Raw genomic sequence first — 14,622 nt, 5'->3', positions numbered from 1 at the left:
AATATATGTTGAGCCCATACACAAGACATTGGTTAATCAACATATAGTACATTAGTACCATGTATGGATAGTGGGTTGGGAAAGGAGAAACTTATTACACTTAATTAAAAAGCTTGTATATTGTATTCCTTGGGAAACAGATCAGGAGGAAGACTGTTCCACAATACAGCAGGCAGGGATGAAGGAGGAGGAAAAGAAGCTTGTTCTGTGGGTTTCAAGGTGTACTGTGAAAGGATGGTGGGTGGCAGCTGCACATGTTCCGGACTTAGTACTGAGCGGAGGAATTATTGATGCTATTTCAGATGAATATTTCCACAAAATTGAAAATTTTCAAATATTTTGAACAGGCATTGCACCTGATAAACGAAATGTTATCAAAAAAATTCAATCCTGAATAGGATTGAAAATAATAAAAAAATGACTTTTTTTCAATTTATATTTAATTGTTTGAAGTCACTTGCTAAATAAATTATTATTCTTATTATTATTATCATCATCATTATTGTATGGGCAGTGATGAAGACTCATTGCAGGAGAACCAAACTAATGCAGGAACAGAGGTAGATGAAGTGGAAGTTCTAGCAACTCATTCCACTCATTCACAACTCTCTAAGCAAAAAAAATCTGGTCCTCACACCTCTACTAACCACACCTTTATGCAACTTCCAGAACCCTTGTTCTGGATCCTCCAGCCAAGGCTGAAACATTTCCCCTTCATCAATCCTATAAAATCCTTTAAGCAACTTAAATATTTCTATAATACCCCATCTTTTTCTCCTACCAACCAACTTCTGCTATTCACACACCTTCAATCTATCTTCATAGGGAACATTCCAGACCACTCACCATCTTGGTAACTTGCCTGAATCTTCTCCAACACTTCCTCATCCCCAAGAAACCCAGAAGACCAGACCTGATCACAGTAATAATACAGATGCAGATGTATCATGGCTTTATAGAGGAATAACTTCCTTATCTCTAGCTGTTAGTGTGTTCTTCAACAGTCAAGTAATCTTATGGGCTACCTTAGCAACCTTGGCAATATGTCCTCTAAACTTTAACTCTCTGTCTACCACCACCCCTAAAATCTCTAGCTTCATCTATTTTCTAGAGTACAGGTTCATCAATGTGGTACACAGCTTGTAATCTATTTATCCCAAAATACATAACTTTACATTTCTCCACATTAAACTGAAACCCATTATCTTTTGCCCATACTGACAGCTTATTCAAATCATCCTATAAGCTTTTTACGTCACCTTGATTAACTATCTCTACCTAAATTCGTATCATCAGCAAACAACTGAATATTTCCTGTCATTTATATACAAATTAAACAGCAGTGGTTCTAGCACTGAACTGTGTGGCACACCAATAGTCACCAGCTTCCCTCCACTATACCACTTTTTTGATATCTGTCCAGCAGCCACCCTGTTATCCACATAACCAGTGTCATATCAATCTGCATTTGTTCTAATTTGCATAACAGAGTTCCATGTAGTATTTGGTCAAATGCTTTTGGAAAATCCAGCAGAATCATCATGTAGCCATTTCCTTTATCCAACTCAGCTGTTACTCTATTATAAAAAGTTAGTAAATTACTAAGACATGACTGATCCTTCACAAAGGCAACAGTTTCCCCCTCATGTAGTATCATATTTTTATCCACCCATTCTTGAATTCTCTTTTTAACTAATTTTTCCAGTACTTTTACCACTAATTTTTACCTGAAGCCAAACCCCACAAAAACTGTGTCCACAGCATTCCACTTGAACAGTGCAGTATTTGTATTTGGTATTTGTATTTGTATGTAGTATTTGGTCAAATGCTTTTGGAAAATCCAGCAGAATCATCATGTAGCCATTTCCTTTATCCAACTCAGCTGTTACTCTATTATAAAAAGTTAGTAAATTACTAAGACATGACTGATCCTTCACAAAGGCAACAGTTTCCCCTCATGTAGTATCATATTTTTATCCACCCATTCTTGAATTCTCTTTTTAACTAATTTTTCCAGTACTTTTACCACTAATTTTTACCTGAAGCCAAACCCCACAAAAACTGTGTCCACAGCATTCCACTTGAACAGTGCAGAGGCAATCGACACCTCAACCTCTCTTTCTGTGACAAAATGGTAGAACATGAGCCTCACCTGAAATACCTTGGAGTGAGCCTGGACAGAAGCCTAACCTATAAAAGGCACATCACCAACCTGTCCAACAAAGTTAAAACGAGAAATAATATCATTTCACAGCTTGCTGGAACAACCAAGGGCTGTGGTGCTGATGTCTTAAGGTCATCTGCACTAGCCATCGCATTTCTCTGCAGCAGAATACTGTGCCCCTGTCTGGGAAAGAAGTGCACACACACTAACATTATAGACACCCAGCTAAACTATACCATGCACACAATTAGTGGGACAATAAGAACACCCTCTATTCCCTGGCTGCTTGTCTTATCTAACACTGCTCCACTAAACATATGGTAAGAGTATTTAATGAAGTAATGAGCAACCAGCTCCTGCCCCTGAACCAGACTTTTATAAATCCACCTAGCATTCACTTAAAATCACGAAACCTTTTCTGATTCATGGAGGAACTCTCTTCAGCTGCTTTACCATCAACACCTGACATGTGGAGAGAACAATGGTCCAACAATTTTCCAACAAATGGTTTCCTGGTTGAAGATCCTTGTGCTCTGCAGCCTGGTTTTGCCCTTCCTATGAAGATTTGGTCATCCATCAACAGGATCAGAACTAACCAGGGCAGATGTGGCTACATAAACGGAGACTATCAGATCCACCCTTATTGTGACTCTTCCCCTGTGGCCCAGAGGATTACTCATATTGTGAATGACTGCCCAAGGCACCAATTTCATGGTGCTAGCCTCCAGGACATCAATGCAGTGACAGATGAGGCCCTGGATTGGCTTTCTGGTCTGGACATTAAACTGTAGCTGCTTTTGCCATAAGAATAAATAAAAATAAACCACCAATCCTGAGAAAGTGACTGGTCTATAATTTGCTACTGTAGTTTTAGAACCTCTCTTATGAAAGGGAATTATTTTGCCATTTTTCCACTCTCTTGGAACTTTACTAGAGCTGAGACTTAAATAAAACAGCTTAGTCAGAGGCATTGCCAGTTCTCTTGCACATTCTCTCAAAACATGAGCTGATATCCCATCTAATCCCATAGCTTCATTTATATTGAGATTTTGCAATATCCTAAGAACCTCCACTTCATCCACCTCTGTTCCTGTATTAGTGTGAGATTAATGCTTTAACACATATGTTAAAGCATTAATCTCACCAGGATGATATACCCTTGCAAAGTGGCCACTCAGTAACTGAACTATTTTATCTGCTTCTGTCACCTCATAACCATCATCAATCATTAAAGCTAATCTTAATATATAATAAAATATTATATTATTATAATAATATATAATAAAAAGAACTCTTTGGAATTTCCTTTGGGCTAGTTGGCTAGATTCTTCTCATAATCTGATTTTACCTTCCTTGTCATGCTGGTCACCTTTCTTGCCTGAGCCTTGTAGTGTTCATGACTTTGCTGGATTATACATACTCCACAGCATTTTCTTCTTCTGCAGCTCATGCTTAATGATATTACTCATCCATCTAACCTGATTATACAATTTAACATTGCTTACTCTAGATGACCCTTAACTCTTCATTCCCGTGCACTACTAACATGAAAAAATATGATGCTAATAACATGCCATGGCAAAATACCTTTAGATGCTTTGTTTTTTTTTTTGTGTGGTAATACTATGAAAAGAGATGAATCATATTCAACTGTAAACCTATCTGTACAGTCTCTTCAAATGAAAAAAAAAAAAAAAAAAATCTTTATAAATGCTTTTCAGGTCCTCAGCCTAGATATGGGATATGAAGCATAACGTATATGCCAGATCAACAAAGAAATGGCGCTCAATATGTTACAGATCAACAAAGAAATGGTGCTCTATATGTTACATAATCAGAAAAATAATAATAGTAAGTACCTGCTGGATTCTGTTCAGGACATGGATTTGTCATTACTAACACCATGTTCCAACATAAGTGCAAAAATTCACATGGAGAAAAACAAGACTTTTCTTATTTCTTGTTTCCTAAATGACTATGTTATTTGAAAAAAATATCTTTGTGCAGATTTAGGACAAGAGTATACAGGGAATTTGAAATAGATGTCATTGCCATCTACTTTTCAGTAGGATAAAACTGAACAGCATACTCAAAAGAAAGTAAGAAAGTAAAAATAATCAAAGTGGAGCAGGTTTCAAGGATAACTGAAGATTGAAATATACCAATACTATACAAGAAAAAAAATGAAAAAAAATACTATACAAGAAAACAAGAACCAAATTTTGGAAGCAAGGTGGAAAATTCTGAAGAAAACATTGATTCAGCCAGAGAAGAACGTGGTAAAGATGTCTACAGGGATATAAAAAATTAGAACTCTGTTATGGACATAAAGAGGGCAGTCATAAGAAAAGAAGAAAGTATATTAAAAGTTCTTAGCAACTCAGCTTGCGCACTGAGAGAATACATGGGAAATGTAAAGAAGTGAAGGCAGCTAAGCAAAAGTCATAAGAAGATCAGTAGTAAGAATACAGAAGTTAATATTGGGTATTTTTCTCAAAATTCTTCTTGGTTTCTAGTCTTTGATCATCACCATCAAATTCCTGATATGGATCCTGAGGGACTGTCCAGAATATTATGATAGCACTGCATGAAAAAGTTAGATCATTACTAACTTCCTTTCAGCAATTTTCCTCAAGATTAATCTGTTATCTGTCACGATTCCAGTATTATTAGCTCTTATATTTCTCTCTTCTAAAGCATGTCTCATCGTATCAATCTATCTAGACCTTGGTCTTCCTGTGGGTGTTTTTCCTGCCATTCTGAATAAAAAAAAAATCATGCTAACTATTCCTCTTCCATACCACTTGAGATTAGTTCTGCTAACACATTCCTGAATGCTAACAATGTCAAATTACTTCCTAATATCCTCATTTTTAATATAATACTGCTGTCTGTTCACTTCCCTAATCTTACCCCAAACTCTTGTATCTGTAGTCTCCAGTCTTTGATCAAGTGTTTTATTTCCAATCCAGCTCTCAGATCTATATGTTAAAATTGGTTTGGTTCGAACACTCTTGTATACAGCTAATTTAGTGTTTTGACTAATTTCTCTCTTATTCTATATCATCAGTTTATTTCCTACCATACCAGCTTTGTTTAATTCTATTGTATATGTCCATATTTAATTTGCTATCTAAAAATTGTATCTATATGTTCTCCATTCAGGATGCAGTTCATGCTTTCATATTTTTTTGGCCTATTTCATTGTCTTTTTTTATTGCTGATTTTCATGCCAGATTTACAGCAGTTCTACAATTTAATTAGGGAATCCTGCAGACTTGTACTGGATTTATTTAGGAGTATAACATCATTTCATAAAGTAAAGAGCTAAGGTTAACATCTCCAATTTTGATATCAGTTTTAATGCAACTTTTCTTCATAATGTGATCCATATAGATGATATGCACCTATGTCTCACATCTTATTTAATATTGAACCATCTTCCTGTATCTCTCTTTCAATTCTAACCACTGACTTAGAACTTAAATATACACTGCTTGGAAAGAAGCTGAAAGACACCACAGTGTGAGAAACAAACAGCCATGACACCCACCTTAAGAAGATGTAGAAACTCCTTTCACACTGCAGCAATCCCATGTGACATACTTTCCACAAGTGCATGATAGCGATCAATGGGAATTTTAGACCATTCTTCTTGTAGGCATGTAATGAGTTCCTGGACTGTTGTGAGGTAGACATCCCTAGACCTCCAGTTTATCCCACACATGTTCATCAATAGGGTTGAGATCAGGGCTCTGTGGAGCCAGTCAAGTGTGGTGATGTTCTTGTCCACAAAGCATGCAGTTACAGCAACAGACTTATGACACTGTGCATTGTCATGCTGAAAGAGACAACAGTCATTTCTGTAGAAACGCCACAAAGTAGGAGGCAATGCCTTGTCCAGACTGTTCAGGGGACCACAAACAAAGATCCAAGGCCAAACCAGGACCATATCATCACACCACCACCTCCAAATTTCATAGTTGGGGTTACACACTCTTATCGGAGTGTGTAACCCCAACTATGAAAACAAGGGAAACTGATGGAGTTCAAAAGCTGTGTTGTGATAGGATGCCATAGTTGCAAGCCTATCTGTTTGGCAATCAGTTAACTTCCTTTGCTTCCATATTGAGATTGAAGTGTTGGGAGTCAACTGCAAGTGCTACCTGCAGTGGACAACCCACCAGACTCACCAAATGTGACAGTAGGGTACTACGAAGGATATGTAAAAACCAGCATTTATTGGCTAACACACTGAATATGGAGTTCCAGGCATCGACTGGAAGACGAATATGTACAGAAACATTCAGAACGAAAACTTGCAACATGAGTTTCCACGGTAGAACTGCAATATATAAGCCCAACATTACCTGAACCAATATGCAGTCTTCTTTAGTAGTGCAAACAGCATGTACAGTAGGATGTTGGGAGCTTAGAAAGCTTTGTTATGGAGTGATGAATTATGCTACACCCTCCCTAGCAGATGGATGGGTGAAGTTTTCGTTCTGAATGTTTCTGTACATATTCGTCTTCCAGTCGATGCCTGGAACTCCATATTCAATGTGTTAGCCAATAAATGCTGGTTTTTACATATCCTTCGTAGTACCCTACTGTCACATTTGGTGAGTCTGGTGGGTTGTCCACTGCAGGTAGCACTTGCAGTTGACTCCCAACACTTCAATCTCAATATGGAAGCAAAGGAAGTTAACTGATTGCCAAACAGATAGGCTTGCAACTATGGCATCCTATCACAACACAACTCCATCAGTTTCCCTTCTTGCAGCCATTTCACCCAGACACAGTTGCACTAACTTGGGAGCATCATATTCCTCCAATTTATACTGGTTACAAACATGTAACTCATTACACAGCATGATGCGCCAGCCCTTGGGGGTGTCCCACTGACTTCTTTCCAAGCAGTGTAGATTACATAATTGCTCTGTATATAATGTTCCATTTATCCATATAATTGTAATGTTTTAAATAGTTTTTCTCTTGGCGCTTTGTCATATGCCTTTTCCAGATCTACAAAACTTAAATATAGATGCTTGTTATATTCCCATGATTTCTCAACTATTTGTCTTAAAGTGAAAATCAGATACTAAAACCTTTATTTGGCCTCTATTTGAAACCAGATTGTTCTCCAAGCTTTCCTTCCACAATTTTGCTTAACTTCTCAAGTATCATCGTTATCATCAATTTCCTGATATGTACTCAAGGGGTGAAAGGCTACTATGACAGCACTACATGTTTAAGTTTATGTTATTATTAATCTCAAGTATACTTGCATAAATCTTCCCTGCAAACACTCAGTAGAGAAATTTCTCTATAATATTCACATTCAGTTTTATTTCCCTTTTTATAGATGGGTCCTATGAAAGCTCTGTTCCAATCATCTGGAATTCGACCCTCTGACCAAAATTTTTAGTTATGCAATGTAGCCATTATAAAACTTTTATGCTTATGCCTCCATATTTGGGCTTTTCTGGTTGAATATCATCTATCCTAGCTACTTTCCACCTTTCATGATTTCGAATATCTTTATCTTCAGTTTTCATGTTGCCTTTATTATCATTGATTTTTTGCAATACTCTTTTCTCCATTTCTGAGCTTTTTCAATAGCCTCCAGAGTATTTTACCACCTTCCTGATATATATTTTCTATGCTCTTACCAAAGTCTTTCTATGACTTTTTTTTTAGCTAGTTTTATATAATGCTTTGCTTTCTTATATTTTTCTCGGCATTCTCTCAGAGCAAAAATTGATTGCCAGGAACTTTTAATAAGATTTCTTTCTTTCTTTTTTTTTTTTTTCTCTTGACTGTCTCTCTTTAACTTCCTGAATACACCATGGAGTTCTGATTTTCTATCCTTGCAGAAGCAACCTCATAATACATCTCTGACTGAATCAATGTTTTCTTAAGGGTTTACATGCTGCATCTCCAGTGTTTGTTTCTTGATTTCAAAATCTCTCATTTTTTCCTGAATAATGTTTGTGCATTTCAGTCTAACCTTTGATCAGATGCTTTATTTCTAACCAAATTTTCAGATCTAAGTTTAAACTTGTTTGAACACTGTCTTGTATACTTGAGTTTAGTGTTTTGGCTAATTTCTCACTTATTCCATATAAATTTATTCAACTGACTCTCAACCATACCAGCTTTATTTATTCTATTGTCTATTTCCATATTGAATTTCACATCATCATCATCACTAAAAATTATGCCTAAACAGATGAAATATTTTACTTGTTCTATAGGTTCGCTATTGAGAATGCACTTCTTGTTTTCCATGTTCCAGCCTATATTCATAGTTTTTATGATTGCCGATTTTGATGTAAAATTTTTTATACCAGTGAAGTCTTGCAATGGATTTATTTAGGAGTATAACATCATCTGTATAAAGAGCCAAGTTAAATTTCTGCAAATTCTGCCATCGGATTTAATGTCTTGCTCCTTCATAAAGTGATTCAGACAGATGACGATAAAAGTAGAGATAGTGTGTGCACCCTTAACTTACACCTGACTGTACATCAAACCATTTTTCTACACCTTCTTTAATTCTAACTGCTGAGTTACAACTTCAGTAGAAACACCGCTCCATATAATGACCCATTTTACACTATATAACTGCATCATTTTGAACAGTTTTTTTTATGCGAACTTTCTCATATGCATTGTCCTAATCTTTAAAACTTAAATACAAATCCTTGTTATATTTTCATACTTTCTTGACTACGTCTTAAAATGACTCAGTTACTTAACATTCAGGAGGGTAATTATTATCTTTTGTCCCACTCTCTTCTCTTCATAAAAGCTAACCCAAGCTTCGAAGTACGTAGGATTAAATCGCCTCATTCATCTATACGTAATCCTTATAATCAAAGAATGCAGATTATATAACAAAACAGTCAGTAAAGTGTATAACAATAATGAAGATACTGATATTAAAAAAAATAAAAATAAAAATAAATAAAAATTGTGTACATGTATTATAATAATAAGCTATGATATTGATATTGGAAAAAAAAAATGTATGAACATTTATATTTTTTAAAAAAATCACTGTACTCTACATTTGTACTGAACAGAAAATGTAATAGTATACTTTATTGAATATATGTAAATACTCTGTATGATGATAAATAAAATGTTACTACAGTTTAAAAAATATATATTATTATTATACAAAAATTCTGTATAATCTTCATTGTTAATATTAGAACATGTGTTGTAAATACATAATATAGAGGCAAAAAAGTATTATTAAAAACTTTAATTGAAATTCAATGTAGAAAATGCAGCACTTAGTGCTGAATTCTGTAAAATTGTAAGTTGCAATGTCACTCAAGATGTTTATTGTATGTGTAAATATTTTAGCAATCAATAAAATTATTATTATTATTAAAAAAATCTGACACCTCCAGGGAGTTCAAAGACTCATCGAGGAAGGGCATCTGCTCTATAGCTCTGTCTCCACCAACTAACTGCAACTACACCAACGCCATCTACTGCCAACCACCACCACTAGTATTTCCACAGACAATCACAAACATCCATTCCCATGGCAGAATTCGAACCAGCAGCCTCTTGGCTGGAGAGCAGATCTGCTAACCACTCGGCCAACCAGGCCGGCAAATACGAGAAATTCCTATGAATTTCTCATATTCCATTTCATTTTCTTTTCTAATAAATGGACTATGATAGCCCTACTCTAGTCATTCAATGAAGCTTCTGAAAAAGACTTCTGAATATGTCAATTAAAAAAAAAGTTCTCTAAATTTAGAAAAAAGTTACATGTATTATCTAAATTTAGAGATTAGAGACTGCAAGTGGAATTTAATTAAGAATTCCACTCACAAACTAATCACTTTTTACTTACAGTTGGTGCCTATATTAAAGAGTAAAACTGAAAATTTGCCTATCATATTTTTTCTTTCATCGTACTGTCATACTTGCTAATTAATAATTATGAAAAATCTTTCATAATTATTACGATCAGTTTCAAGAAACAAACTTACCATACAGCTTCTGTGTTGGTGTGACTACCTGAGCAAAGCCAAAATCTGTAAGCTTAACATTATAATCATCATCTAGAAGTATATTTTCAGGCTGAAAAATGAATTATAAAATTAGGGAGTGGCCATCTGCAAAACTATTTGAAATTTTAAGTACAATTAAAGGGCATTTTGAATGTAAAATTATAAAAAGTATTAAAAATGATAAAGTGAAAGTGTGCTGTGATGATGAAAAGGAAAAATATTTAAAAAATGTAAATAATGAAAATTGAAACAACAGATCTGAAAGAACTGTGATTGTAAATGATATAATCTGTGGATTATGTAAAGAAAAAAAAATGATGAGACTAAATAGAGGAATGATTTGCATTTCAATAGATGGGCACTGCATGAAATGCATTTGAAGAATGCAGATGAGCAAGGATGTGTCTTAATTTTGTGTATTGGTTTTGCATGCTTTATGGGATGAAAACTCAAATTTCGAAGAGGGAACATTCTGCCACCTTTATATGAGACAGGATTAATTCACCTTCAGCTGAAAGCCCTTATAAATGTTCTTCACCCAGATAAGATTTGAACTAGATCTTCCTACTAAAGGGTATTACTGTTATCAGATGAACCATGGAGAGTAGTGGATATTTTTTACAAAGAAGAAAACAGCTGAAATTTCCTTTCATTCTGATTAAAGAATGAAAAACTGAATGCCTGGTGTAAATATAATACAGAAAGCTGTCAAAAAGGCGACTACATGCAAAAGATGGCTTGAGGGCTGGGATGAAATATTTGTTATATATCATTGTCTGCATATCCTAATATACACAGACAATGGTGTACAGGATAAAATGATAGAAATAATTATAATAAATTTAGTTTAATTCTTTATCCAAGTGTGAACAAACAAAGTTTGCACCTGAAAGTATCTTCAGGACTGGAGTAAGGTAGTACAACACTGGGCAACTCATTGCAAAGGTGGAGCAAGCTAACATCACTCCTATCTCAGTATCTCCCATAATGCAAAACATATCGCCTTGCAGATATGTATAATGTTATGCATTAAGGGAAGGGCCACTACCCAAACTAGTTTCGACCTTTATTGAGGTCTCTTCAGTGGGGGCCAGGCCCAAGTGGAGATACCAGGCAGAAGCATTAGCAAGGTCATCTCTACCTATAGGAGTTGCCAAACGGTGTGCCACCTTTTTATTAAATTACTCTGGATTTAGAGAAAGATGTTGAAAGTTTATTTTTCACTTGGTTAGACTATAATAAATTTAGTTTAATCCTTTATTCAAGTGTGAGCAAACAAAGTTTGTGCCTGAAAGTATCTTCAAGACTGGGGTAAGGTAGCACACAAAAGGTGGCACACCATTTAGCAACTCCTATAGGTAGAGATGACCTTGCTAATGCTTCTGCCTGGTATCTCCACTTAGGCCTGGCTCCCACTGAAGAGACCTCAATAAAGGTCAAAACTAGTCTGGGTAGTGGCCCTTCCCTTAATGCATAACATCATACATATCTGCAAGGAGATGTATTTTGCATTATGGGAGATACTGAGATAGGAGTGTTGTTAGCTTGCTCCACCTTTGCAACGAGTTGCCCGGTGTTTGTACTACCTTACCCCAGTCCTGAAGATACTTTCAGTCACAAACTTTGTTTGCTCACACTTGGATAAAGGATTAAACTAAATTTATTATGGTCTAACCAAGTGAAAAATAAACTTTCAATAGAAATAATTATGTTTATCTAAACTTCTATCAAAAAGTTTCTTCCAAATTAATGTTACTTGTGAGATTCTAATATAAACAGCCCTTGAAATTGATATTCTAAGGCAAATTGCATCAATTCACCTAGATCTTAATCTTCCACTGGGACTTTTTCCTGCCCTCCTTGCTTCACACATCTAAAGAGCAAAAATATTTTACTTGACTAGCAAGAATGCACTTAATGTTTTCTGTGTTCCTGCCAATTTAATTCCTGAAGAGGAGGGGGGGGGGGGTCTTGAAATCGCATAAAATAAAGAATGAAGTTTAATATCTCTGATTTTAATATTAGGTTAAATACCAATTCTTTCATAATATGATCCATGCTAAATAGCAGTGGAGATGCATACAACTTTGCCTAATACCTGATCCATACTAAACTACCTTCCTGTTCATCCTTCAATTCTAACTGCTAACTTAAGCATAGATATTATTCTGTATAACATCTCATTTATATCACATAATTATGAATGGTTTTGCACTTGTCACTTTATCATATTGTTTTATATTATGCTAATTACTGAATGTGTATGACTGATACAAAAGTATGAGAAGCTCATTGCATGAGGGTTTCCTCAAAATTAGAGTGTTGCAAAAAACTTGGCTATGATTAATAAGCTACTCCAAATTCTGTAATGCAATTAAGGTTTGCACCAGAAAACTATTTATCTATAATTATTTACTTTAATAATAAAAAATAATAATTTTTGTTAGAAATGAGACCACAGAACTGCAAAAACAAAGTTACTAAGATGTTTAAATTTTTAATATAACAGAAGAAGATATAAAGTTAAGTATAAACATATACAAACAATTCTAGATAACAATCTAGAAAAACTGTCTATCTCTATCTGAAAAAACATTTCAATGTTCATTTGCTAAATAAAATTTAAAGGCTTATGTGATCTGTTTGTAATTATTCATACAAAGTATTCATGGTATAATCAGAGAAACAAAATAAACAATTTATTAAATTGGTAAAATTTTTCTAGATTTCCAACCAACATAAGGGCACAAATTATTACTGTTGTAAAACACAAAGCATTCAACTAGATTGCTGTAGAAACAATTCAAATTGTAACTAAAAAGGAACTATGTCCTATTATCATGTCCTCTAGAAGCCAGACACAAGGAAGTTAATTCAGAGAAGTCAGGCTGATGGGGAGGGAAAAGAGAAAGTTGATCAACCAGACTATAGATTTCAGTATAAGAAAAAGTGAGGAGTTAACATGTCATGTCTATACACAAATGCCAGGAGCATTAGAACAAAGTAGTTGAGTTCGTTGCTTTGGCAAATATGTTATGGCCTAAAATTGTTGGCATTAGTGAAACCTGGCTCTTAGAGTTGTAAGTAGTAACTGGAATATAGCATACCCTTTACAGTAGGAATCTAGTGTAAAGGGTATACAACTTTTAGAAATGACAAAAGAGTTAGGATAGAAACTCATGAAAGCAATAGTGGCAATAATCATCCATGTAACAGTGAGTTTGAGGCTATCTGGTATGAAGTGGAGGCTAACAGGATGAAATATATGGTGGGGCATTGCTATGGACATGGCAATTCAGCTGCTAATGATAATTAAGTGCACTGCCAATTTATCCTGATGGGAAATTTAAATTATATGAATACTGAGTGGGTAACAGAGAAAACTTCTGATAAGAACAAGGGAAAATTTATTGAGCTGTTGCAAGAATACCTAGGAATGTATTTGACTTCAAATTTAAATGACATAGCAACAATAAAACACAGACTCTTCATAGCATGGGCAATGATGAATAAACCGAATAAAATTTATAAAAACAACAAAATTTCTACAACGCTAAAAATAAAATTATACAAGTATACTACCACCAACAGCTCTCTATGGGGAAGAAACTTAGACCTTAAAAAAAGGAGCAGAGAGGAAACTGTTGGCTTCTGAAATTAAATACTTCAGGAAAATCAACAGAACTCATTGGGCAAAACATAAGACAAATGCTGCAAGAATTGAATATCCCTAACTCAACAATTCTGAACATAGTTAAAAAGCATCAACTCCGTTGATTTGGTCACATCGTGTGAATGGAACTAGATGGACTTCCTCATCTGGTATTTGAGGGCACTATGAAGGGTACAAGATCCAGGGTAAGACCAAGAAGATTAACATGGCATGAAGTCCTAAGAACTGCATTGAACTTTCAAAGCTGTTAGCATATGAAAGAGCTTGCTTTAGACAGAGAATGGTGGAAGGCTCTTATCCACATGAGACTCAAACCAATCTTGAAGAGAGAAGAGAAGAAAGAAAAAGAGAGAGAGAGAGAGAGAATAGAAAAATTAGCCAAACCACCAAATTTGCATTATCCAAGACAGTGTTCAAACCAGTTTAAGTTATGGATCTGAGAGCTGAGTTAGAAAGGAACTTGACATTGTCTGCATTCAAGAATGTGCGAGCAGGGCTATTCTAAGGTAGCATGTCACTTAAACAAAACAAGAGAAAATAAGGTTAGCAAAGCAGGTGTTTGATGCCAAGATGACAAGAAAAAAGATCCAGAGAAAAACCAAGATCTAGGTGGATTGAAACAGTCAGAAGTGTCTTAGATGAACGAAATGTTAGATATGACAATCTGGAGTGCGGAGAAATAATATACTAATTTGGAAGAAAATTGTTGACAGAAGATTAATATAATAATGCAAACTTAATCATGT

General features: G+C 35.0%; 1 protein-coding gene across 2 annotated transcripts in view; it reads right to left on the bottom strand.

The window, feature by feature from the left end:
• PhKgamma (phosphorylase kinase gamma) overlaps window positions 1–14,622 on the bottom strand; it is a 154,990-nt gene that overhangs the window by 61,245 nt on the left and 79,123 nt on the right. For both annotated transcript variants that reach the window (XM_090409820.1, XM_090409819.1), the window contains exon 7: window positions 10,183–10,273. In XM_090409820.1, the coding sequence (XP_090265946.1) occupies window positions 10,183–10,273 (91 nt within the window). The remainder of the gene's footprint in view (window positions 1–10,182; window positions 10,274–14,622) is intronic.

The sequence above is a fragment of the Typopeltis vanoorti genome, chromosome 20, assembly GCF_054136105.1.
Source record: "Typopeltis vanoorti isolate ZY-2024b chromosome 20, IOZ_Tvanoo_1.0, whole genome shotgun sequence".
NCBI classification, from domain to species: domain Eukaryota; kingdom Metazoa; phylum Arthropoda; class Arachnida; order Uropygi; family Thelyphonidae; genus Typopeltis; species Typopeltis vanoorti.
The sequence above is the reverse complement of the archived record's forward strand: the minus strand, read 5'-3'. Positions and strand labels throughout refer to the sequence as shown.